The sequence below is a fragment of the Gavialis gangeticus genome, unplaced genomic scaffold (assembly GCF_001723915.1).
Source record: "Gavialis gangeticus isolate Ggan-Ray unplaced genomic scaffold, GavGan_comp1, whole genome shotgun sequence".
Lineage (NCBI taxonomy): Eukaryota > Metazoa > Chordata > Crocodylia > Gavialidae > Gavialis > Gavialis gangeticus.
Genome location: NW_017728992.1, coordinates 51430328 through 51457550, shown reverse-complemented (window position 1 = coordinate 51457550; position 27223 = coordinate 51430328). Strand labels below are relative to the sequence as shown.

The window sequence follows — 27223 nt, the reverse complement described above, 5'->3', positions numbered from 1 at the left end:
AGTGGCTTTTGATATGGTCTCCCACAACATTCTCCCTGGCAAGCTAAAGAAGTATGGACTGGATGAATGGACTGTAAGGTTAATTGAAAACTGGCTGGAGCATTGGACTCAGAAAGTAGTAATCAGTGGCTCAATGTCTAGTTGGCAGCTGGTATTAAGTGGAGTGCCCCATGAGTCAGTCCTGCAGTGGGTTTTGTTCAATGTCTTTATTAACAACCTAGAAAATAGCACAGCATGCACCCTCGGCAAGTTTGTAGATGACACTAAACTGGGGGGAGTAGTAGATATGCTGGAGGGTAAGACTAGGATTCAGAGTGACCTAGACAAATTGGAGGACTGGGCCAAAAGGAATCTCATGAGGTTCAACAAGGATAAATGTAAAGTCCTGCACTTAGGATGGAAGAATCCCATGCTCCAGTACAGGCTGGGGGTTGACTGGCTGGGCAGCAGCTCTGCAGAAAAGGACCTGGGGGTTACAGTAGACAATAAGCAGAATATGAGCCAGCAGTGTGCTCTTGTTGTCAAGAAGGCTAACAGCATCCTGGGCTGCATTGATAGGAGTGTTTCCAGTAGGTCAAGGAGAAGTGCTTCTTTCCCTGTATTCATTACTAGTGAGGCCACATCTGGAGTACTGTGTTCAGTTCCCCCCCCCCCCCAACAGAAAGGATGTGGACAAATTGGAGTCCAGTGGAAGGCAACAAAAATGGTGAGGGGGCTGAGGGATGTGACTTATAAGGAAAGGCTAAGGGAACTGGGCTTAGTCTAGAGAAGAGGAGACTGAGAGCGGACTTAATAGCAGCCTTCAACTACCTGAAGGCAGGGTTTGAAAGAGGATGGAGGTTGGACTAGATGACCTCTTGTGCTCCCTTCCACCCCTAACTGTCTCTGATTCTATAATTCTATGACCCTACCAGCCTTTCCCCTGGCTCCCTGCCTTCTGACACTCTCAGATCTGTCTGATAAATAGAGCAGCAACTAATGGGTGAAAGCTTAAATTTGGAAAGGGGAAGTCTGTTAAAATATATGAGTGCCCCTTTAAAGTGGACACCAAGGTTTAAGCAAGGAGGTGGGTTGAGATAAATATGACTCCTGTTTTCTTGTTAAAATATTAAGTCATCAACTTTGTGCTGTGTACCTTGCATCATAATTGACTTTAAAAGCAAAGCAGATCCACACCTCTTGCTAAATGACCAAGCAATATCATAAGATTAGTTTGTAGAGAAGGGGGTTATGGTATATATTACACAGGGCAGTACCTTAATTGCAACTTCTTTACAGCCTGACAGATCATGTTGCAGCAAAACGTTTGTTTAATACAAGGCATTAAATCAACTTGTTTTAAATATTGGCAGTCTCTTTGCTGTTTGCTTTACCTTTTCCTGATGGATGAGAGATTTTATTGCATCAATCCACTGAATCCTGTTCCAGAAGCAACTAAGTACAAGTGAGACGCTTTCCAATCACTTGGCTTATTTTAAATATGCCCTTGGTTTGCCTTGTCAGTCTGGCACAATCGGACAGGGTTTTTCTGCCCTGTACATTAGGGAAGGAGGAGGAAAGGGCAACTAGAGCACAGTTCATGGATATCCCAAAGATGCTGGCGATTAAGCAGGAAGGTACATTTGCTAAACAAATGACTATTTTTTTGTTTTATAGGTGTGGTCACTGTAAGAACTTGGCTCCAACTTGGGAGAACCTCTCCAAAGAGCAATTTCCAGGTTTGAATGATGTTAAAATAGCCAAAGTAGACTGCACTGCTGAACAGAACGTCTGCAGCAGATTTTCTGTGAGTGTGTGAAGACAGGTTTAAAATGAATTAGTTAAGTTTGTACCCCAAATTGAAGTTTCCAGAACGTGGCCCCTCCAACATAAGAATATAAGGAGTGAATATCAGGAGCTGGGAGAAAAACTGTTCACCAGGGCGCCTCAGGGGAGGACAAGGAGCAATGGCCATAAACTGTAGAGGATGGTTTCAGGTTGGATGCAAGGAAAGACCTTCTCTACAGTAAGGGTGACCATAATCTGGAAGAGTCTTCCCAAGAAGGTGGTGCAGTCCCCAACCTTGGAAGTCTTCAAGAGGAGACTGGATAGGCACATTGCTGAGATAATTTGATCTCAGCAGTATTCCTGCCCAGAGCAGGGGGGTTGGACTCAATCTTTCGAGGTCCCTTCCAGTGTGATTCTGTGACACTTCAGTGTAGGCTGAATTGTTCTGTCACTAATCCAAATCCTGCAGTGTGAGGATGGTGAAATTCAGTTTGTGCTGGACTGTGCTTGATTCTATTCACACTGATAACTGATGCATTAGGAGTTTGTAATTTACTAGTGGGAAACCCTCCAAAAATGTAGTAGCCATTGCATTTGTGTGGGAAAACTTTTCTAAGAACACACTGCCCTTACTTCTCTGAGACAGACCTTTAGAGCTGGCGTTTCTGCTGGTGTGTAGGGGCACTTTACTCCTAACTGATTTTACCACTCAGAAGTAATGGGATGGTGCTGTCTTTGAACCTGGTTTTGTTTACACCAAGAAGCCCAGCCTTCTGTACACCCTGGGGTTTTTCAAAATCAAGTTTAATGTCAGAATGATGTCACTGAACTGAGAAGTCATGTGTTTATTCTTCCTCCCTCCTTTAAAGGTACGTGGCTATCCAACACTTTTGCTCTTCCGAGGTGGACAGAAAGTCAGCGAACACAATGGAGCCAGAGATCTTAAATCGCTGCATAATTTTGTCTTGCGGCAGGCAAGAGATGAATTGTAAAACACGTTTGGATACTTATGCCTTGGCTGTTCTTGTACAGTAGCTGTGGGAGTTAAATCACATCCATAGTACTGATTTGCGAAGTGTTTTTTTTGGAAAACCAAATGTACTGAACTGTGGTATCTTCCGTGTGTGTGTGTGTGTGTGTGTGTTAAAACCACTGTACTGACTCTTGTGATGCTTGTTGAGGAAAACTCGTAACAAATAGTTACTGTCCAATTGGATAATATGTTTAGCATCAGTTGTATTAGTGCGTTTCTGTCTTCCTGTGAAGTGTAAATGGTTTGCTTTGAGACTAAAATAGATGAGGAAAATCAGATTAAGGGAACTGGTAGATTATTTTTGTCTTCAGGTTGGATTTGGCTAAAAACTTGCTACCCAAGTACCCCTTACAAACTGCCCACCGTTACTAGAAAGGTGAAAGCCACAGCTATATTAACAAACATTGCCTTTTCAACTGAAGCTAAAAACTTCATTTGTCTTAATATAGCTGCTGATTAAGAAATGGAAAGTAATAGGAGGTTGAGAAAGAAAACACACACACACACACACACACACACACTCACACTTGGAAGATACCAGGCCATTATTACCTTCTCATTTCCTGGTAATATTCTCTCATCCTGGGAGGTCTAGCCATAATGAAAGTAATGGTACTTTTAATACGTGCCTGAATATTACGGTTGCCATAGTGTACGTGTACATCAGGTGGATTTTTATAACTGTTCAAGCAGGATACTCCTGTTCAGCTGGAGACTTGAGTTTATGCTCTTTTTACATGTAGCTAAAATGAATGAACTATTGTAACTAACTTCCTTAGGATGAATAGATCAGTTAGAGCTGATGACATCTCCTAGAAAAGCAGAAATGCATTTAGAAACAGTTCTGGTTTCTGTACCATATTTGTTAAACTCACCTGCCCCAAGATCTTGAATTCATCTCCCCTCCTGCTGCTTATTTTTTACTACTTAATGTAGTGGAACAATGCTTTAGTTTTTGAGCAGTTGTCTCACAGTAACGAGAAGCAGAACTTGTCTACAACATTTTTCCAGTTCCTTTTGAGCCTTAAGCATCTCTTCCAAAATGTCATTGTTGCTTCATATATGAATGTTACGGTCTTTCCCGTTGTGTTGCCTTGAATGAAATTACTGATGTAAGATGTTCCATATGTTAGACATAAGCCAAAGAATTTACAATGCAGGAAAAAGGTGCAGCTGCAAATCAAGGGCTAAATGCTGCCCTCCCATATGTACAGAAACTCAGTTACAGGTGTCTACCGGCAACGCTTGACTAAGTCAAGACACTCTTTGTGTCCATCGTATGGAGCAGTGAAAGTCACCTTTTTAATCGCTAAATTACTCCTTTGACTTCACCTTATGCTATCTGTCAAGAGTGAAAAATGTACGGGTGGAAAGTTTACAATAAGAGCTCAGTCTTATATGGCAGATGTATTCGATCAGAGTGTACGCTTCTGTCTTAAAAGGAAGCCTTTATTAACCATATTAAACAAAACAACATTTCTAGTGAAGCACAATCTCATGAGTGGCCCAACCTTTGCCTCATGAGTTTCTTGTATAAAATCAAAGTGGTACAATTGTTTACACTGAGATTTTCTAAATAAAAACTTTTTTAAAAAAAGCTGTCTTTCTATAAATGATACAGCACAATGAATATACAGTGACAAGTGCAATAAATTATAGCTTGTATTTACAAAAGGCCTCTTTTTAAATGCAAGGCTTAAGAGGTAAGTGCATTTAATACCAGATTAATATTGATCAAAAATAATTAGCTGTTACTGTTAATTTTGGGCATAAAACTTCTATAGTTGGAGCATGACCAAAATGTGAATATATCTAACTTTTTCAATGTGATTTTTGTTAGAGTGACGTTTGGGGAGATTGGCCAAATAATACTATGGATCCAGGGGTTCCCAACCTTTTTAGGTCAAGAATCGGCAAACCACAGACTAGAAGCAACTGGGAGTGGCAAACTGCAGTCCAGAAGTGACAGGCATACTGCAGACCAGCAGCCAACCCTTTTTTATACGTATCATAAAAAAGGGCTAGCTACCAGTCCTCAGTATGTCTGTCACTTTCGGTCTGGCAGCCAACCCGGTTGGGAACCTCTGCTGTAGAAAGCTTACAAAAAATTACCCCTTCAGCAATGGAGTGGCTATTCAGCTGAGGGGATAAAATTGCTCCTAAAATCATACAAAAATACCCTGGTGGTATATGTGAGAGGCAGTGGATGTCGTTGCAATAAAAAGGGACAGACGTAGCAGTTTCAGGAGGTATAGGACCTAAAAAAAGGCACTTGACAAGTTTACAAGATAATTCCCCAGTTGAACTTTTGACTCAAAAGATCACGTTGTGTCTGGGATTCTTTTTATGTATGCAATACATAGTACAGCCTGACTCGGAACGTACAGTTTAAGTCTATGCTTTACTGTGTAGTTGGAGGACACATGGTTTGAGGGGCTTGCTTTGGCACAATTGAAGCAGCTGTTTCCCATCTTTCAGATTTTTGGAAGAGTTCAATCAGAGAGATGCAATAATTTCTTTTAGATGGAAGGCACGTCCTATCCTTAATTAGAAATTCAGATTATCCAGCATAAAACACAGTCCTAACACTAAAGTACGACACACTTTGCTTTTTGTCTTGGTGAACCTAAATATAGTATGTGCGTCTTCAAGTCTCACTGTTTCCATGTAGCAGATGGTGGTTTCTTAACAATGAAGTGCAAATCAACCAGCTAGTTAAGTTTCTGCTGCTCTTCCAGGGAGTTTAAAAGACGCACAAAGCTTGATCCAAGCCAACAAAACTTGTATGGGCAGACTTTTCTTTTGTACACCTCACAAGTCAGAATTTTGTAGATCAGAATAGCCACTGTGTTACAGATTCGGTTTTTGACAAATCCAATACTTTCTCCTGTTACGAAGTAGGTAGGTATCAGTGAGGTTCTCTTGCAGCTTCCTCTCATAAGGCACAAGTATTGGTTTGGGAGTGTCACAAGAGTGTTTGCTGGAGTTTCTCCAACATCCAGTAGATGTAACCAAGGAGTTCCAGGCGAGTCAGTGGGTATGTCAGTGACACCCGCAAGCTCTTACCACCATATTCCTGTATTTTTTCAGAATGACATTAGAATTATCATCAAAGTAAAGAACTGAGATGGCATTTAGTTTGGTGGGTGCACAACAGGGTTTGGGAACATATTCAGGATTCATAAGATGGACCTGTTCCAAAAAAGAAGACATAATTTGGACAGTCAAACCCTGCTCTCCATTTTTTTTCCTGTAGCTTAGCACTCATCTTTCATTATACTTACCAAAGTTTGCACAATGGCATGATTGGTAGCATTCATGTGTGCATTGAGTGGAAAAGAGCATTCTCCATCACAGTAATTGGCTGCATAGCCCTTTGGTGCAATTATCCAGTCCTTTGTTAGGAAGTAAACAGATATGATTTAAGTGACATAAGTTAAAGTTGCATGTTAGCAGATTTCATAATGTCATTTATACAAGCCATTAGGCCTAGCTTAAGTTTTCCATTAACTTTTTTGTGAATGGGGTTAGAATAAAAAAAAAAGGTCCAGGAAATGTGAAGGCCAAAGACCCACCACGTTTTGGCTGTAAACCAAAATTTGGGGGGTTTCAAAAATGGGCAGTGGGGTGACTTGCAGGATTTTTCATTTGAGAACTTTGTGGTCCTGCTCTCATACAATGAACCACAGCAGCAAGGACGGCTAAGAACCCAGCCTCCCTCTCCTTATCAAGAGAAGGAAGAAATTAGCACAGCTGAACAACTCAGTCCAGCTAGGCAGCTCCTCCAGATAAGTAACAGAGCAGAAGGCAACTATACCTACAGTTCATGTAGGCACCAACTTGAACATTTTGGGTTTTATCTGAAATACTTCTACCAGAATTAGTGCATAAAAGGCTAATTTTATGTGACGTTCCCAAACACTCAACCAACCCCCAAAAAGCACCCTCAAAACATCTTTTCTGACTACCTTTCGATATAATCCCGGTTATAATATTTGAGAACTGCCAGTTTATAAAAGTAAGGGTGATACGCCTGGCATATTAAAGTAGCAGCGCATAATTATAGTACTGTAGAAGAATGATCAGTATTCCCCTGCCTCTGTAGAAATGTGGTTTGGAATACAAAAAACTGCTGCTTCCTACCTAAATAAGTTTACTTTAGAGCTCACAATATAAAAAAAGAGTCAAGTTATATACTGGCACCAATGGTACTTTAGTTTAGCTGTACACCATACACAGAACCTACCTAAAAGGGACGTTCTAGGAGCCATTTCTTAATTTTGACTCCTAGGTGCTTAATTGCCAATAATATATTTGCAGGTAAACCTTGGGCTCAAAGTTTGGTATAAAAGTAGTGAAGGTCTTCCAGACATTTCTTTAATTTGAGACGGCACTTGTAATACAGAAGAGGATGGTCAAGCATGCTTTGATGGTTTGTTCTCTGCCTCCCCCAGGGCAGTTCAGATATAAGTCCAGATAGCACTTAAGGCATAGGGGATTGGGTCTTACCATCATGCAACCAGCATAAAAAAGTTTTCTTAAAGCAACCTTGTATCCCTTTGCCTCCCAAAGAAAAGGTTGAATTATGAACTAAATGAAATGGATGCAGTGATGTCAATGTGAGTCTAAACAGCTGTAGTAGAGGAAGAAGCAGCAGTCTTTACGGTTCACCCCACCCCATCACTGCAGCAAGCCAGGCTGAGTTTTGGGGGCTCAGTTTCTGCCTCTCTTGTTCTTTGGTTTCACTGTCAGATTACAGGAAGAAGCTGTGGTATACACTTTACATGCCAGAATCACCAGCTTTTGGAGCTTGTCTACAAAATGACATGAAGGTGTCCATGTAGCAGTTCAGATGAGTGCAAGCATGTATGCATACGCATGCATGCTGGGCACAGAATTGGATCTATCTAAATAACCTTATGCAGGCCTCAGCACTACCCTGCCTTCTAGCAACTATGAAAAAATGACTGCACATTTAAGCATCTTAAAAATCCCAACTACCTGTGGGTTCCAGGAGTTTCCCAGGCTATCAATATTTATTTGGCCTCCCCAGTGGCTGGTTTTTAGTGTGTAGGCACAAAGGACATTTTAAAAAGTGTGCTGGGAGCCTCTATTGAAATTACCACGACATTGTTTAGATAACATTTCAGAATGAATGTCTGCTTAGAAAGAAACTGCACGCACCTGCCATCCTAAGTCTTGGAAGCTAACATAAAGCTCATGCTTTCTGCAAGCTGTTTTTAGGTCGCTGCTGTTGTAATCTGTTAAAAGAAACAAAAGCCACGTCTTAGAGATAAATCTTAAATGGTCAGAGCATCATACTGAAGAACACCCCCAGTAAACTGTTTTGGTAATAATACGTGTTCCTACAAGTAAACACCGCTGCACTTAATATGCACCTCCTGTGTATATTCAACTTTCTTTTTCAGTATACAGACACACACACACTTTGTGGCAAGCTTTGGAAATTGCTGGCGATAGATGTATCATGATCATAATAAGTTCAGCTCAATCAGCCAGGTGAGAAAAGTCCTTGTCTAGATAGATCACCATTTTGCGTTCTGTTCTCTCATTTTTAATGGTCTTAATATTCCACTAATCAAGCTAACCTTGTAATTCTGCTTTCTGCTAGCTGCTGTGACCTCTCTTCTATTTCACAGTTTTGGAGACTCTTTTGCTCTTCTAAAAAATCATTGATGCACCCATGGAGACCAGTCTTCAGCAGCAGTTAGGGTTTCAGCTTTTAGTTAAGCAGGACAGGAAGGGTAAGTCAGCTGAAGATTAGGCCCAGCTCCATGCAGTCACAACCCTGTAAAAATCTTTTTTTCTTCATTCTGTCTTTCCCAAAACGAGGGGTGTGCCTTATTGTAAGGTAGTGGGGGCTGGTGTATGCGAGGACATATGGCAATTGTCTGAAATTAGTGACAGGCCTCAGAATGCTTTTCAGAACAGTCATCTAGCTGTAAAGGACACGGTATTGAATAAACTATAAAATGAACCATATTCCAACTGCTCAGGATATAAAGCGGAATACTTCTGACAGCAAACTTTCCTCTCAGTGGTACCAATATGGTGACCTTTCAATCATTTAGTCTCCTTTGAGGAGGTTCAGATGGTTCTACAAAAAGCAGCTTTTGATTTCCAGTGGAATTTCCCATTTATATTTAGCAAGCAGTGCTGCTCAACAGGAGAGCAGCTGAAACCACAGCTCAAGAGAGAGCTCAGAATTCAAGCTGGGACAGAGGGCCCTTTCACTTCCAGGTCGCCAGCACAAACCCAGCCTTGATTGGTAGCAACGGAATGTCATCACCTCCCGAGGGTTGTTTGGCCCTGCTGGTTGCGTGTCCATACCACACAAACCACTGGCACTGCTGAGATTTCCAGTTGTGACATCAGCCTGAATGGGCCATGGAAAATGAACTAACCTTTCATACAGAAAGGGCAGGTCTTTCCATGTCACCTAAGTGAGCTGTTGAGGAAACATATATTGCCCCAGTTACCCAGGTAAACAGAGCACTTCAGGATCCAGCTCTGCCTAAGCAGCAACATATTCTGAAGTGACGACTGCACATGGCTGAGCCAAGGGCTGCTGTTTTCTCCTATGTCCAGATACAGTTCGCTTCAGGGGACAGAGAAGGATTAAAAACACACTGTTTTAAACCTCTTCTAAACAACAGCAGCTACTAGCCCAGCAAAACAGAGGCCTGAGCTTGAGATTGTGTAACAACCTGATGAAGACAGTTGCTATAAAAAAGCTTTTAATAGTCAAGAGAGACAAAGGGAATGGGACCAGGCAGTATGGCCACCCCTGGTTCGCTGATGGAAAAACACAAAGGGAAGAGGACCAAGGGTCAAGTTGCAAAAACTGAGCAGGCTCTCGCAGCCCAAAAACTGTCCCTGTTGTAATGTACCTAAAATATCCCACTTAATATCTGCTTGTTCGAAAAGTTCCATTTGCATTTCCTTAACCCTCCTGTTACCATCATCTGCCCCTCCCATTTTGTGACAGGTTTGTCTGGCCTGGCTTCTTAAGTGCCAGCCTTACCCCAAGTGGTATGTCCAAGTCACAAAGAAAGAGCCAGAAACTGAAACCAGGTCTCCCAAATCCCAGTCCACCGCCTTAGCCACAGGAGTATCCTTGTCAGTTTATTGCCAAGTTTCATTCCTAAGCTTTCCCAAGTATTGTTCTAGCACTGCAGCAAATAGCTCTCACCCCTCTAAGGGTGCGTCTACACGAGATGCTTTACTCTGGATTAGAGCTAACTACGGCATAGTAAGTGTCACTGTCTACATGTTCAGATGCTTACTGTGCAGTAATCTGCTCTAATCACAAGTAAATTTGCTACTTGTAATTACAAGTAGCAAATTTACTCTAGATTACTTATTGGGACCACATGTAGTTGGCCATCTACATGTATTGATGGCCAGCTGGGAGCAAATGTGCTCCTGGTCAGCTGGGCAGCAGGCGATTTCTCCCTGCCCCTGGGAGCTGCCACTGGAGCCCAGGTGGGGACAATGTCCCCTGCCCTGGCAGCAGGGAGCTTCCAGTCCCCACTTCCCAATCATGATTAGGTAGTGGGGGCTGGGAGATTCTTGTCTCCCTGTGCCACTCTACAGTCATGAGGACAGTGCTGGGAGATTCTTGTCTCTCAGCGCTGGCCCCATGTCCACAGAGCTGGTGCTGGGAGACAAGACTCTCCCAGTGCTAGCCCTGTGACTGCAGACCTTAGAGCTCCCCCTGTCTGCTGCAGGGGCCTGGTGCAGGGCGTGGGAGCAGTCTGGTGCTAGGAGCAGCAAATCTGCTCTCATGTCCCTGCCAAGTGTAGACATGTGCCCAAGATAGTTTATTCTAGAGTAAATTAGTTTTGCATTATTTGCACATGTAGATGCACCCTATTAGTTGTACCTGATTTCCCCAGCTCCACCATCAAGACACCACTAACACTGCTTGAAATGCACTCAGTATAGTTTTCTGTGCATGGCATGGTAAGAAACATACATTTAGTTACTGTTGCCTTGGGTTTAAATAAGCCTTTTCTACTATTATTTTTTAAGTCTGAAACTACAAACACAAATATTTATTCAAAGGAAAAACTATAACACTAAAAGCACATTCAAATGACATTAAGGCAGTGCAGGATTACAGCTGGGTACAGTTAACACTGTGGTCTCCAAAATCCTGTGCCTCAAACAAAGCTAACTTCCAAAACACCAACGATTAGAGAGTTGTTTTTAGAAGCAGTTGGGGTTTTCAGTTTTAAGGATTAAGTTTCAGTCATTCAATAGCTTCACTTCAAATAAAATCACTTAAATCAAGTTAGCAGGGCTGGTTAACTAGCTTCTGTAGGAAAAACACAATCTTTCAGACACACACTATAGGGAAGATTGTGGTGGTCTTTCTATAGAAGCCTCTTATTTTCAAATCAGACAACCTCAGTAAAAATAGACCATTTTCATGACCAATCTTTTTAGGTTCAGCATAAATTTTTAAACAAAAAAAAAAAATTAGGTCACAATAAGAACACCCCTGCCCCCCACCCCCCATGAATTTTAATAAAACTTTAGCAGTCAAATTGCCCCAGGTGGCAAAATACAGCCCATGGGCTGGATCCGGCCCACCAATTGATTGCATCTGGTGGGCAGGTGATTGCGAACTCATGGGCTTTCATGGGGCATCCATGGGCTCTGACTCCAGCCGCTGTGTGGGCTGTTTCCACTGTGTTGGGTGGGCAGACTGTTTCTCCCCAGAACCGATGAGGTCGCATCAGCTGTGGACCCAGGCAGACACCCCAATCCCCACCTGCAACCTGCCAGTCCATCCAGAGCTGGTGCCAGTGCCCGCACAGTGCTGCTTCTGGCATGCTGGGCAGGTGCTGGCATAAGCTGTGGACATGGCTAGCAGGTTCTGAGTTGGGATGGGGGCATCCTACAGCTCCAGGCAGTGTCGGGATCAGTATGTGCTGCAGCTCTGGGCAGGATGTGTACTGGGGCAAGCTGCACTTTTGGTGGGGTGGGGATCTGAGAGTGAGAGTGAGTGAGACAGAGAAAGAGAAAGAAGTGTGGTCCGTCCTCGAGAGGACACCAAGACTCATTAAGTGGCCCTCCAGCCAAAATAATTTCCAACCCGTGGTTTAATACCTGAAAATGGGTTCCCTATTGAATATATACCATAGATACCAGCCAAAACTCTTTAAAGTGACTAGACTCACAATAGTTAAAATATTGAGTGCATGAAGGCCACAATTTTGAGACATCAATAGACAGCCAGAAATAGATTTGAAGTACAGACAAGATATGTCCAAATGAAAATAGTATTATGACAATGTTTCTATTCACATTCTTCTGCATCTCTGTCAAAGACCAAAGATAACAAACATTTAAGTAGATGTTCGGGTGGGGTGGAAGGCAGAATCAAGATATGCCAAAAAATTCCAACAAAGCACATGCTGTTATGAAATCTCTTTCCATGATGGGCTTAGTTAACCTAGTCCTATAGTTTAATAGTTAAGGCTAATGCCAGTTCTGCCACTGTCTTGTTTTTAGACACCCAGAAAGCCGCTTTGGCCAAAAGTGACATTTTAAGAATGAGTTCTTCATTTAAGAATGAGGTTACCAGGACTGAAAAGGTGACCAGTAGAATCAGAACAGCTTGTTTGCACTGAACACTCTTGGCCTTCAGCAGCACCAGCTTGCTGTGAGCACAGATGTTTCTCTTAAAGCTGGACATTGGCCTTTTGTTGTTTCAAGGGGAAGGAGAAGAGTCAGACCCTAATGATCTTTCCTCCTACAGCTATTTCTGTACCAATCTTAGATTTCCTATAACTTCTCCCCCCATTAAGTGCTGGCAAAGAGTATCTAAATATTTACTGAGGTTAATCCTTCTAAGAATACTCTGGCTGCTCCTAGGGTGCCAGTTCACTGGATTCCACCAGGTAATTAATTGCCACTATACCTCTAAACTTCTTTGACAGAGGTTTCCAGGCCAGCCCCTTTCTCTCAGTGTTTGACTTAGGCAATTTGCTTGTCTGCAGCTGGTGTAAACTGATCGGGCAGTTAATAACAGCCCACTTAACATGAAAGGGATCTGCTTGGGTGGGAGAAGGAGAGCTATCAGGGTTAAGCACACATGCGCAGAGGAGTCGGCAGTGTTGCTCTAGCCTGGCACAATGGTTGAATGTTAGAAGTAATTCTGTGGGGGTCAACCTGTTTGGTAGGCATGCCAAAAATGAACTCCACACATTCCCCAAGTCCCATTCCTCTGCCCAAGTTGCTGTTCTCCTGTACCTGGCTAGAAGGTCTTGCCCCTCCACTCAGGGTCAGACTGATCGTCATATTTCCAGGAAGGAATTTTACCCCATGGTCAGATTGTTATGGATTATGGGGGGGGGGTTGCCTCCTCTGCAGTGGAGGACATGGCTGCCTGCCTAGGCTCTCTTAAGCATGTATTAACAACTTTTACAAAAGCAGGACGTTGGCTGCCATGGTCCCCCTGCTTTACCTGTGACAGATTAGGGTGTGTTATGTCTCTTGTCATATCAGTGTTGACTGTGTAGTTTTGCTAAGAGGTTAGATGGTTTGGATAGAGATGATCCTGTCTCAGACAGGGATTTGGACTAGATGACCTATGGAATCAAAATCATAGAGCAGCCCTAATTCTCTATGATTCTGCTTTCTGTTACAGCCCTGTGCTCTCTGCCTGATCAGCTGTTCTGCTGTCCTTTTCCTTCCCTGTTCTCCTTACCCAACTTTCTTCTTTTCTTTCTGGTTCCTGCCCTACCTGCCACAGTGATGCCAGTCCCCTCCCTGATCTGTTGTGCACCCCCCACAGAAACTGCCTGGGTCCATGGTGGCAAATGTGCTACAGGTTTTTATTAACAAGCTGACAGGTCTGGGCCATCACGGAAACACTTGTCCTTGCTCTTGGCTTTTCTTTTTGCTCATTTCCATGCTGCTTTAGAGATTAAGCATGAAGTTGGGTTCTCAAAGGTGTAAAGCCACAGGAGTTGTGCATTTCAGGGACATTGTGCTGGAAGAAATCTTCTCTGAGATTTCAACTTTGCTAGGAGAATGCTGACCAGAAGATCCTCCCGGCCCAGACCTGGAGAGAGGAACCTCAAAAAGGGAGCAGTGTAGTTTAAACTCAAAGTGGAAACTGTAGGTTAAACCTGAAGAGCTTTGTAAGCTACCAAACTGGAAAGGGAGGTTGTGAGAGCAGTGCAAGAGTGGATTTACTGTTAATGGAGATCCTTCATTAGAGAGAACACCAAGATAAGTATGCCCTCAGAAGATGCATCGTGGAATATATGCTTTATATTGTTTTATATTGTTCACTGGGGCCCTTTTTGTACAGCAGAAACATAACCCTGCTTTGGACATGCAGTACAAGTTTGTTTTAAAATTAGACAGTCTGCATTGCCTTTGCAAACCAGAGCTAACTGCATTGTAAGAAGCTACTCACCTTTGGAATCTGACCCTGACAGATGAAACTGCATATCAGATGGAAGGGTCTAATAGGCAGATCTGCACAGAGACTATACATTCCCCTACATTTTTCCAGGATGATATAGTTGGAATCTCTGCCTTGCACACACCCTTTTTGCTAATATATCTTTCCTTCTGGAGAAGAGACAGCTTGGCCCAAAGCTCTGATACAGGATCTCACATCAATAAAAGTGTTGTATCCATATATGCTGGGACTAAAAGTTTGTAAGTTCTCTTCTACCTGACTATAAATTAGTTATAGCAATGTATTTTTAATGTAGGAAAAATGCTTGGTAAAAAGATACCCACTTATCCTAATCTCCTTACATGACCTGGCACATGAGCATTGTACAAAACAACAAACAGACAAAAGAAAATGAGCATTAAGCACAGAATCCTGTATGTGATAGCATGTGGATGCCCTGTTGGGCTTTCATGGAGCTCCAGTAACTTTTCAAAGCTCAGCATCAATGCAATAGAAGCCAGTCTGCAATGAAGCTGTACAATTGCACGTGTACAGTTTTAGACAGAAATCGAGAAGGACCAAGGTAGTGGCAGGGATCCATGAGTGAATGGGGGACTGGGAGGGATATAACACACTATAAAAGCCCAAACCCGGCCTGTTTTAAAACTGTGTCGAGGCCATGGACAGATGTACCGGTTGAAGCCCCACCAAGTGCCTCTGAAGCACTCCAAGCAAGAAGGATGCAGCCAAAACAGCACTTTAATAATGACCCTTAAAAAAAGGAGACCATCTTTGGAGTTCTTCCTTTTGGAACTCTGTTTGAAACATCCTCATGCCCCAGTGGTCTTCCAGCAAGGCCATAGTGCTCTACCTGCCCCCAAGCGGCATGTCTGTCCATACCCTGAGTGAGGTACCAGATCAACAGATCTTGCATCTTGTCAGCTGCCTTCTCAGCAACTGATTAGAAACAGTGGTTATGGGGCAGGGGAAGAGGAGAAACCCAAATGGGAGAACAAGGAGAGAAAACCTCAGAGACAGAAATGTAAGAAACTATATACATGGGGGAAGGAGGGAGGGAGCAAAGAGATTTCTACTCTCCTCTTATGTCTTTTTTCTTAGCCTCAAAATGGAAAAGATAGGATCTTGCTGACATGAGCTGGCCAATGTACCTCAACATCGCTGCTTACCTGCGAGGATCAATGAAGCTAGGGAATCTGAGCATAGGAGGAGACAAGAGTAGAGGTGATTCTGAAATTTCTTGAATCTTGGTCAACTGACACCAAAATCTTAAGGCCTTAATTCAGCATGGTATGTCAGCAGGGATCCAGCACCCTGAATGGTTACTAAGACCATTTACAGTTGGCTTCAGAAACCTTCCTGGACCATAGGCTTTGGTTTGGTGACAGTTTACTTCCTCCTGTTCTCCCCTCAACAGCTTTATATGATCCACATAACAGAGATTTTAGAAAGAGGAGGTAAAATAATCCTAAATTAAGCAGGTTTCAGTAATACAGGGAGTCTGGAGTTCTCCAACTAGAACAGTCACCCTAGCTTCTGGCAGAATTGCCAGGGCTAGATTCTGCTCCAGTGCCCATGAAAAGGCTCCCATTCTGCTTGTGTGTCAACATACAAGGACAGCATAACAGAGCATGGATTGAAAATCTAAAGCATCAAAAATCCTTGAAATTGCTTAATGTTGATCCCAGACATACCAATTCTCAATGCAGTCTCTGGTTAGTCACCAGAGCCTGTCATTTTAATGCACACTGTTATATTCAGGGATCCTGGTTTTCCATTTTCCATGGAAAAACAGAGAAAACCACAGATTTCCCCTTTTTATCAGAGAAAATGCAGATTTCCCCTTTTAGCAGAGAAACCCGCGGATTCCCTGCTTTTGCAAACAGCTCTGCAGGCTGGTTGAGCTCCAGCCTGCAAGAGTTGTTTGCAAACAGGGTGGGAAACCCCCAGCCCTGCCTGGAGGGGAAGGGGGAGTGGGAAGGGCAGGGCCTGAGGCTCTCAGTCAGCCACAGCTCTGCTCAGCTCAGCTTCACTCTTTGCTCCTGCAGCCTGAGGTAAGTGGGGCTTGCAGAGGGTTTGGGGCCCCTCTGGCAGGGCTGGGGGGTTGTGAATCATGGCTGGAGGGCACTGGTAGGGCTGGGGGAGCCAGGAGCCGGCTCGCCCCCACCCAAGCAGGCAGAGCAGCGGGGGAGCTGGTTCCATGCTACTTTTGCTGCAGCTGCCTGCTGTTGAGGGCAGGGAGCTGCAGACTTGGGGCCCTAGCCCCATAGCCCTGGCAGCTGGGGGCCCCCTCCAGCAGGGGGGCAGGGGCTGTGGGTGGGGGCAAGAGGCACGAGTAGGGCAATGAGGGGCACCAGCAGGGTTGGGATGGCTTTGCGGGCAAGTGAGGGGCAGCAGCAGGCTAGGAGGGGCTGCAGAGAGCTTTTAATTTTAATAATGGATTTTAAAGGTTTTATCAGAGAATGTGTGATTTTTTTTTTAATCAGAGAAAACTAGGATCCCTGGTTATATCCACCCTGGACTAAGAAGGAGAGAATAGTAGTGTGTTGGGCTTAGAGACTGTACTGGCTAATTTATCTCACTTAAAAAAAACAGGGAAATAAACATCTCAGTTTTAAACTCTCCTTTCTTGAAAACCCACAAAGGCTCAACTATACCTTGTTGACTACAAGCCTGCCAAATTCCAGGTTTTAAATTAAAGCTGGCTTTGAGTTAAAGGAGCTCAAAAAAGCACTTGAAACCACCAAACTACTAGTTATTTTTTCCTTTTGTCATTTTATAATTTTATAATCTGAACTGTGGTTGAAAAGCAACAACAAAAAAATGGCCTCTTTTTACCCAAGATATCTCCTCCCTCTGGGGCTTTGAGTCATATCTTCTGATTTAACTGTTGTAATTTTTTTTTAGCAAGGCTTGCAGAGTTAAAGCAAGGGAAAGCTGGAATCTCTCCTTCAAGCATCATCAACACAAAACAGCCAGTTTCCAATTCAAGAATGAGACCTGGCAACTAATTTTTCAAAAGTGCTGTAAAAACATTAGCAAATCAGCCCTCACCACCCTGAGAGAGTGGCCACTGGCTTTATATCAATATACAAGTTCTACGTTTGGGATGGAATAGCACAGTCAACCACTTATAGTGACATCTATTTGAATAAACTGCACTTACTGGCATGTTCTTGGCCAGTTGATCTTGAGGGTCTATCTATAATCAAGACCCACACTTTTAGAAACAAGGACGTGGAGTCACTGTGAAAACTAAGCTGGACCCAGTGAAGACCAGCTAAGAAAAATAATCACCCTTGAAGGCTGGGAAAAGGTTCTGGCCTTTATTCTACATGGTTTGGATCTAAAGTGAAGTACACTCACCAGACTCTCGCAAGCCGTAATAATCAGAGCTAACATACTACCAGTATAGGAGTGGACCCCTGTACAGTTAATCCTAGAGAAAGAATCTCGGGATTCTTTTTGTCTCTGTCTTTCCCTCTGTCTGTCTGTCACTCGCGTGCACACACGCGCACACTCTCTCTCTCCTTTCCTCCTCCTTTTCTTCCAAGACTGGAAGGAAGCTCCTGAAACACCAGCTCTAGTCCTCTTACCTTCACAGGAAACCATGTCTTATAGGGGAAGTGGCAGTGGATGGGCATGAGGGTGAGAAGTGGGAACTAGGTTATACCTAGATGTGAATGGAGGTTAGGGAGCATAGTTGGGATTGGCCAAAGGGTTTGCTCTTAAGGGTGATGAGCAGGGAAGCAAGAATAGGGCGCAGGGGAAGAGTGAGCGGTATCCTTCAGGGAGTCTACTGTTGTTTCTTATCTGTGTTTTCTTTGTTATTTCTTGTAGCCACTCTGAGCCTTTTGGTTAGGGTAGGATATAAACCTAAATTATAATAATAGTAATAATAAAGTGGTATCAGATAATACAGAGACAGCTAGCTGAGACTGACAACTTTCTAACCTTCAGGTGTAAAGCTTTCTTTGTTCCCAACTTCTATTTCGGTAAGCTACCTCTGCTCTTCACAGTGATGGTGACAGCATTTGTCTGCTTAGTTTGTGGTGTTTAGAATTTGTCTCCTTATTTATACAAAATAAATGTCAAGTTCATTTACACCAGTTAGTATAGGCAGCCAGAGGTATTGCACAGAGGTAATGACTGCTGCAATATCCCCTCTTCAAGGGAAGCTGACTTTTGATCTTTAAGACAGAAACAGAACAGAGTAAATGACTTGGGTATTCAATTACTGGCAAAAGAAGGGGAATGCCCTTGGTTCAAACAATGCTGCAGGATTGATACCAACCTGCTGGCTTTATGGGCTTCTGCATAGATTTTGGACTTCTCAAAGAAAGGGAAATTCCCATCTACAAGTAAACCCCATCTGATTACGGAAAAGCAACCATCCTTCCACTTCAGCCAACTGTCATCGATAGTAATGGCAACTATGATTCCTCCATTGTTTTCCATGGCAGGTCATCATTATGGGAGAATTTAAGAGGCTTAGTGTGACATTGTGGGGGGTGAGGGGGTCAGTTTAACTGTTTTTCACAAGTTATTAGGCTCAGCAGAGGGAGATTCTGGGTGAGGTTCAGTGGTTGGTCTAGATGACCTAGTTGTCCCTCCTCACCCTCAGCTCTATGAACTACATTTTAAACACACATTCAAAACCTAATCTAGCTGTTACAGAGTAGCACGGAGTATACCAGCATTTCCTACACCACTGTTACCATCAGTGTGCACTAACATCTCCAAATATACTGATTGACATTAGCTCAGTTGCAGCAATATTCAGTTATTCCAGTCTTTGTCTCACCATAGATGTATGCAAGTACTGTCTTAATTTTTTTAGTACCCTAATTTGCAGATACAGAAAAGGCTAGGAATTTATTGCCAAAGGAGGGGGGCAGTATAAGCAAAATAATCTCAGTCTGTTACTTCAGGAATGCTAAAAACATCTTATGCAGAAAAAAGAACAGGCACTTAGTGAATGAATGACTTTTGGCTCCATGAGGTAATACAGAACTGTTGGAAAACAGAACATATTTTCTCATTTTTGTCCACATTTCAGACTTTTCCAACCAGCTGTCATGGGAAAGTAAATGCTATACTCTTAACCCTGTTCTTCAACCAGTGCGACTCCTGACACAGCAGGAAAGCCTGCCTGTATGCTCTGGAACTCAGTCCAAAAAATTAATAGTCATTCTCATGTGGTCTGGTCAGGAATATCTTGTCTAAAACTACATGTACCTATGCATTTGAGAAGAACTCAGTATGGCTTCAGATATCCCTATGTGAAAGACTGGTAGGACAAAAAAGTATGATTAACAAAAGGATATAAGCTAAATATTTTTAATGAACAGACCTGAGGGAGAGAAATAAGGATAAGCAAAAGTTAGGTCCAGTGATAAGTTACCTGAGATCAAAACTATATCTATGAGCTATATATATTTGGCTTTGAAAAGTAATAAGCATAAAGAATGTAAACCAGCTACCTATCAGCTATGCCTTCATCTCATTGTGCTCATGTCCAGAGTTCAAAAGATGCATTTTATCCCTGTGCACTATTCCCTTTTACTTATTTATAATATTGTGGCCTCTATAAGCCCCAACCTTTGTTGAGGGGCCCAACAGGCGAGATACTATACAAAAATGGCAAGCTGTTTGGGGCAGAGAACCAGCAACTTGTGCTAAGAACTGTCTCTTGTACTTGTCTCTTGACAAGCACAAGTGTGCAGTGGAAACTGGGCAATATTGCCCATATGGGAGGGTGCAGGGAAACTGGGCAATATTGGTCAGCCATAGGTGGATTTAGGATTTTGAAAAGGGGGTACAGATGCCATGATGCATCATGTATAACAAAACACACATTTTTTTCCAGTAAAAAGAAACAATAAACTTTACTAATACACTAAGGGCCTAGGGTTATATTATTCATTTTATGATTTAAGCAAAAATAAATATAATCTTACTGGAATGTTCATTCATTTGCTTTCTTTATGTATTCCAAAATACAACAAACTAGGCAAAAAATACTCAAAAGCTGTTGTTTCTTTAGTTTTGTAGTCATTAGTATTAACTGTATTTAAATGTAAGTGTATTAAATGTAATACCAGATTCATAAAACAAAATCAAGTCTTCTTGACCACCTTGGCAGTGCATCCAATGCTTCACTGAAAGTTATTTCCACACCTGAGTTAATGTTTTTGTCTATAGGGCTGTGAAATATGATCTATATTACCATGAACAGCTAGAAGACAGCAGAATCACAAAACAAAGAATAGCTTAATTAGCAGAACATAAGATCATTAAAAAGGGAGAGAGGGTCATTACCACCTATGGAATGAAGAGTTTAGAAGATATCAGGTAGATTTTAATGAGCCATGAAGTCAAGAGACTCCCTCACTGCTGCCTGAATAGAAATGGTCCTGCCAGTGCCAGGTACTTTATTTTAAACTGTGGGTGAAGCAGGAATCAAAGATTGACACAACTGTATCCTGGATCCAACCCTGTGGGCAGCTCCTCTCAAATGAGGGGCAGCATAGGAGAAAGTATAAATAGTATTTTTCAAATCTAAACAAGGTGGTGGTGGAGGCTGGTGCCCTAGACTGAATGGAGACAAAAACCAACACCTCAAGAATAGACAAAAGGTGACAGTCCGGGTGGGGATAAACCAGGGAGTGAAAATAAGGATTACAGTTGGAGATGGGGAAGCTAGTGGAGGGATGTCATGGGTGGGATAACACAATCTAAACAATGGACCAAGAAATATCTTTTTCAGTAGCATCCTATATGGACAAATCTAGCCTCATACTGCCTTGAAGTCTGCCTTGATAATACTCTTCTAGAAGGCAAGGGAAGGGGACTGAACTACTTTACCATGTTTTTTCTAGGTTAAACCGAAAATTCATCATTGCTTTCAAGACTACACTAAATAGCTGCACACACAATGCACTCAGCCACAGCATTCCAGCATGTAGAGGTGATGCACTTTAAATATCTAACACAGTGGTTTTCAACCTTTACAGTCTCAAGACCCTCTTGGAAAATGCCAGCTCTTCATCTTTTCACTCATGCTTTTACTACGGAAAAATAATAGAGCAATTTTTCTGTTGCAAAGAACTCAGAAAGACCACAACAGGTCAAAATATCTGACACTCTAGATTTCTGTTTCAAATCACTGGGTTTTTCTTGTGAATCATGTCTACACATTGGCATACTTAGCAGTGCATTGGTACACCTAACCATGTTGATATTGCATGGCATCCCACAGCACCCTTAAAAGGATCTCAGCAGCCAAGGTGCTGCATCACCCTGATTGAGAATCACAGATCTAACACACCAAAGACGCAATACTGTTCCAGGAAAATTGTAGCAAACAAGTAGTCAAAAGATTTGGGGTCAAATTGTGACCCCATGAAATTATATGGTACCTGGATTTCACTTTGGATTTAGAATGACCCCACTAAAAATAAATATTACCTGAGCCTTCCTCTTCCAGACCCTTGCAAATATTTCTCTTTGCCTTCATCTATCAAAGCAAATGAAAGCATCAGAAAAAAAAGGATCTCTAGATGAAAGAGAGGATGTAAAAATTACCTGTGATACCAGACACCCTGGAAACATCCTGAGACTGAGTGGAGCGATTTCGATTCTGCTGCCTCCGCCGGTTTGTGGCTGACCTGGTGGTCCGGACATGGACCTCACTCACTTTGAAAAAGGCCACCATGAAAGGCTGCTTGTCATAAGGGCCATCTCGCCCTATCAGACCTGCTTCTCTTGGGTTTACACTGAGACCTTCAAATTAAACAACAACGAAAAAAAAAGGTACATTAGGTGGGGAAGAACCCACAGAATAATGTTTGCTAGCAACAGACACAGCTGCTCTCCCCACAAGCAAAGTTCCCTCTCTCCTCATTTTCTGTTGTCTCTCCTTTCTTCTTGCCCACACTACACTTGACTGCAGGCCCTGAGGGTATCTTCTTAGGGCTGTGCGAAGCTTTGGGTGGTGATTCGATTCGGAGGAGATTTGGCCCAATTCGGTGGCCAAATCTCTGAATCTGAATTAAATCAGGGGACCAACTTAAAGGCCTGCATTGATTAAAAACCCTCCAAATCTTTGGAAAAGATTCAGAGAGCTTTGTGGATTCTGGCAGTCCCCAGTGGCTGCAGCAGGGAGCTGGCGCCAACTCCGAGGTGGTAAGTACTAGGGGCGGGGGGGGGGGAATGGGCCTGGCTGATCAGATTTGGCCAAATCGATTTGGGACAGTGATTCGAATCACCAAATCGAATCCCTGTCCCTCGAATCAGCCAAATCTGAAGCGAATACTAGCCGCTCCACACAGGCCTATTTCTTGATGGTCTCCAATTAATTTGAAATATGAACACTTAAAGGCAGGGACTGAATGCAGTCTTCTAAGGCCATACAGTATAGATAAATATAGCTATAGATAAATTCAAAACCGAAATCTGCAAAATTGGAGATGATGAGAACTGAAGGCACTGGGGAGAGTGGCCAGAGAAAATGTGAGGTGAAAGATGTACCTTTGCCACCGAGAGCTTAGAGATGGGGTGTGGTCACATCAATAGTTCATACCAAAAGGTGGGTATCTCTAGTCAAAAGACAAGGTGGACCCTCTGATCTCTTGCTTGATTTCTATGAAATTACCAGGAATAGGAGGCAGAAAATGGAAGGGGTGGAAGGCAAGGTTCCTCCTTATTGTTACTCCCTTCTTAAATTTTCCTGTCTCTCCTCCTTCTCTACTGTATTTTTTACCTTTTTCTCAGGTTCACAGTATTTTGTCCTCTTTCTCCTCCTCTTCCTTCCCCTCAGCCTGCCTTCTTCCATCTTCTTCCGAAGTCTTTATAGATTGTGAAGTGTTGTTGTTCATCTCACAGTCTGCAAAGCTATTCCCACCCATGGAATCTAAGGGACTGCATCCACCAGAGAAAGCATCTCACTGACAAATGGAGACTAATGGGATCTGCCCTTCCTTCTGCCATTGATTTATTTCATGACTTTTAAAGCTGTTACAACACATCATAAATGTGCCTCTTTTCTTTAAAAAAATGGTACATGGAAAAGGGGGAAGGAAGCAAACACCACCTTTTATTTTCTTCCCTGGTTTGAAAATAAGCAGCTTTGCTGGCCTGTTTTCCAGATGTCCTGAAGTTAATGGGAGCATGTGTGCTTTCCATTTCAGGAACAACGGTAAAGTGTGACAAAATCTGTGCTTGTGTGCAGACATATATTGAGAAAAACGAGTACTTAAAGTATTTTAGGTCTAAGGAAGACCAGGAGCCAAGATTGATTGTACTAGGCTGTACAGTCTGTATCAGGCTGAGTTCCAGCTATCATATCACAGCTGTTTAGCTGAGGACGTTACCTTGAGCCTCACCACTAAATGCTGCAATTTCCAATCAAGAATGCTGCATGATTCTAAGCATACTGGTGATTAACTTACCATCCCTGGTCACCACACTAAGCTGGAGTCCCATGTTGTGTTGAGGGTTCAACACCCACATGTTACTGGTGGCAGTAATATCAAACTCCAGCCAGCCTTCTTCCGAGGCCCACACTGCCCGGGTATCCAACAAAAACAGATCAGAGTCTCTGCAAAGCAGAACAAAATATGAGGCGGGGTGGGGGGAAGAATTGCATTATTATCCTGTTCCAAAACTGTCCCTCCTAATGCCTTCACCATATGTTACCTGGAGAAACTGTAATTAAAATATTGCCCCTTTGTCACCAACAATTCACCAACAAAGGTCTGCCCTTCAAAAAGCTAAACTCTGGTTTTCAAAAATGTCAATGCTGTCTAGAGTTGTGGAACCAATGAGGGCTACAGAGACATAAAAAGGTGGTGGCTGCAAAGAAGCTAAAGGTTAAGATTACATATTAGTTGACGGGCAACTGGATCTTAACCCTTTCCCACTGACATTAGCATGGGTGTAAAGTGGGCTTAGACTGTATGGTGGCCAGTCTAGGCTGTATGCTGATTGTTCCATGCCTGCTATGAAATGATTTTCATGACTCCAACCATTTCTTCTAGCATAAATCCCCTACAAATGAATCTATAGGTCAAGCTCCTAACAGACTTAGGAAATGAACTACCCAACTCCCACGTGAGAGGATCCCCTCCACCTCGCTCCTGAGGTGCATCAGCAGGACAAACAGAGAATCTCGTTCTCCAGCAGCTAATCTCCCATATCTGTTTTGTGGATAAATGGCAGGCTTTTGTCTCCAGATTGTCACCCATGTTCTAGGACTAAATAAATATGATCATAAATTTAAAAAAAAAAACTGTCTTGAAGAAATGTGTTGAATAAATTTTCTCTAATATACATTCTTTCCCTGTTCATAGTCCCTTCATAATTAAAATAACAGAATCATAAAAATTAGGGCTGGAAGGGACCTCAGGAGGTCATCTAGTCCAACCCCCTGCAGACCATCCCCAATTATATCATCCCAGCAAAGGCTTTGTTGAGCCGGATCTTAAAAAGTTGCATGGATAGAGAGTCCACAACCTCTCTGGGCAATCAGTTCCAATTCTTCCATAACAGGTAGTCCTCTTTCAGTAAAGGAGTACAACACTTGCCTTAGATGAACCAATACTACAGTTCTAATATGGGGACCTGAAACCAATCCCGTCTTTAGTCTTCCTGCAGAAATACGTTGGTAATAATAACGTAATGAAAATAAGAAAACAGGATACTTGCCCCTTCCTCCCATCACAAGTTAATTTCAGAATGAGTTTTGTTTGAGTTATACTTTATTTTTGGCCAAATGCTATGTCATAATACCCAGAAGTTTGGTTTACATGTGATGACACATGGAAAAATAAGCACTTAAGTATATTAGGGTTTTTAGTGCAGCTATTTTTACAGTGGGAAGGTTCCCCCCCTGCTTTGGCAGTAGCACATTCTGTGGTTGACTCAGCAGCCTTTCCCACAGGAGTCTTTGCATCCTTTCTTCCAATGGGAAGAGTATTTCAGGAGAGACCCTGTGACCTTCACCTCCAGCAGCAGTGTGTGATAAGGCTCGCCAGCTGCTATATATTTGGGAAACATTAAGGTTGAAAAATTTGGGCTTTCCCAAGCACACTGTAAACTCTGGAGCACTACTGCTAAGGAAATTCCAAAATGCAGCTGCAGCTGAGACCCCAGTACCAGAAAGTCAGGAGAGGAATTAACTGCTGAATCACTCCAAAGTCTTAGTAGATCTGCCAGAGTGGTCTCTGGCAGCCAGAGATGCAGGTCACAGGGATGCAAAAGGGTGTTTTAAGTCCCATCCCTGTCTCTCCTCCTCAATCAGATTTTGAGGCCCTTCCTCAGTCTTTTCTCTGCAAGCCCTGGCTCTGCTCTCTTCAGGGCTAACTTCCTCTAAACGCCAAAGCCCAAACAGACTGCTACATTATGGCTACCTGGAAAAAAACAAAAAACAAACCCAACAACAAAAACTGTTTGCCCTTGGAACTACATACAAGGAAGCTAATGCTCTCACAAATGCCAACAAGCATCAGATTAAGTAGCGGTATGGTTAGGTCAAGGGTGAAATTCGTGGCCTAATTCTTCATTGTCTGGTACTTTGTGAAGTGATTTAAGTTAGCGTGAAATAAGTGAAAAGTGGGTGCAGAATGCTACCAAACCAAAATTATCTTCTCATAACCCATTTTGCACAGGACTGAATGCTACACGAAGTGCCTACACCGAATGCCTACACCGAGTCATCTAACTGACAAGCAGGTTCATACACTACTCAACAGATCAAGTCAGGGTTTTGGTTTTTTTTTTAATTTACATTTTTCACTAAAAGCTTTCACTATTTTCTCACTAGCTCCCCCTAAGCTTTACTTTTGGTACAAGTATATAAAGCCAAATGTTGACGTTTTACTCGATAGATATTACAAGTGTTACCAGACATGACCACGAAAGTGAAAAGACTCAGTGCAATGGTAGAAAGACTGAGATAGGGACAAGCTGGATGGCACATAGGTAGGAGGTTTCTGGCTTGAGGAGAAATGAAATAAAGGACTCTGTGGGCATATCTACATGAGAAATTTACTGTGGAGCAGAATAATTAGCTCTGCAGTAAACATCTCATGCTTACACATGCAGCTCTATTAAACTAATAAACTGCAGCAGGGTAGTATTTGTAAATACAAGTTTTACCATGCTGCAGTTTTTTACTCTGCAGCACTGCAAGTATAGACTCTGATGCGCCTGCCTGGGGTATGGGGGTGCTTTGGTGTGGAGGCTGCCTGCTGGCTAGCCTCATGCTGGAGCACCCTTGTGCCCCAGCCAGCCCTCCACAGCATGACGAGCCATGTTGGAGCAGCCCTGGGCTGGCAGACTGACCCCTCGGGCCCTCTGCTAACTGGTGCTACTCTGACCTAGTTCAATGTGCTGAGGTCCCAGGTGCACATTCAAATAGTGTGCCTGGGAGCAATAAACTCCAGCGCAATATGCAACGGAGTTTATTCCTTTGTATTAACAGATGCCGTAGTAAGGACTAAAGGAATAGAAAACACTCCCCATCCAGAACTGGGAACAGAGCTCAGCTTTCTTGAGAATCAACATTTCTCTTGTCCGAAAATAGCAGTGAAGCCACTGGCAAAACCATGCCCCTCATTTCTCTTTAGCAACTGGTTCACACAGAAGATGACAAGCTATTACTGCTACTAGTTGCTGCTTGGCTCAAATGGCAGAGATTTGAGAGGCAACTATGTAGGTTCTAACCCTGTGAGAATAAATATGGATCTGCTGGATGGAATTCAGGAGTTTGGGTTTGCTTTTTTTAAACAAAACTTGGCATTGTTTTAAAGGTATTTTCTTATGTTAAAGTTGCAAAGTTAAGTTCTTGAAAGATAGGCAACATCAGAATTAAAACTGTCTGTCACCTGGTACACGTGGATTACCATCATGCTTGTCCATATCATAGGACGGTAAGCTCTTTCGGCTGGGGGCTACCT

The 27223-nt window shown here is 42.8% G+C and overlaps 2 protein-coding genes across 2 annotated transcripts in view; one reads left to right on the top strand and one right to left on the bottom strand.

Annotated features, from left to right (window-relative positions):
• TXNDC5 (thioredoxin domain containing 5) overlaps positions 1–4390 on the top strand; it is a 39968-nt gene extending 35578 nt beyond the window's left edge. The window contains exons 8-9 of the mRNA XM_019522364.1: positions 1657–1786; positions 2637–4390. Of these exons, the coding sequence (XP_019377909.1) occupies positions 1657–1786; positions 2637–2759 (253 nt within the window). The 3' untranslated portion in view covers positions 2760–4390. The remainder of the gene's footprint in view (positions 1–1656; positions 1787–2636) is intronic.
• Positions 4391–4844: 454 nt separating this feature from the next.
• Positions 4845–27223, bottom strand: part of BMP6 (bone morphogenetic protein 6) — a gene marked incomplete at its 5' end in the record, with an annotated part of 162975 nt that continues 140596 nt past the window's right edge. Inside the window, 5 exons of the mRNA XM_019518636.1 lie at positions 4845–5992; positions 6085–6195; positions 7985–8061; positions 21852–22049; positions 23717–23865. Of these exons, the coding sequence (XP_019374181.1) occupies positions 5843–5992; positions 6085–6195; positions 7985–8061; positions 21852–22049; positions 23717–23865 (685 nt within the window). The remainder of the gene's footprint in view (positions 5993–6084; positions 6196–7984; positions 8062–21851; positions 22050–23716; positions 23866–27223) is intronic.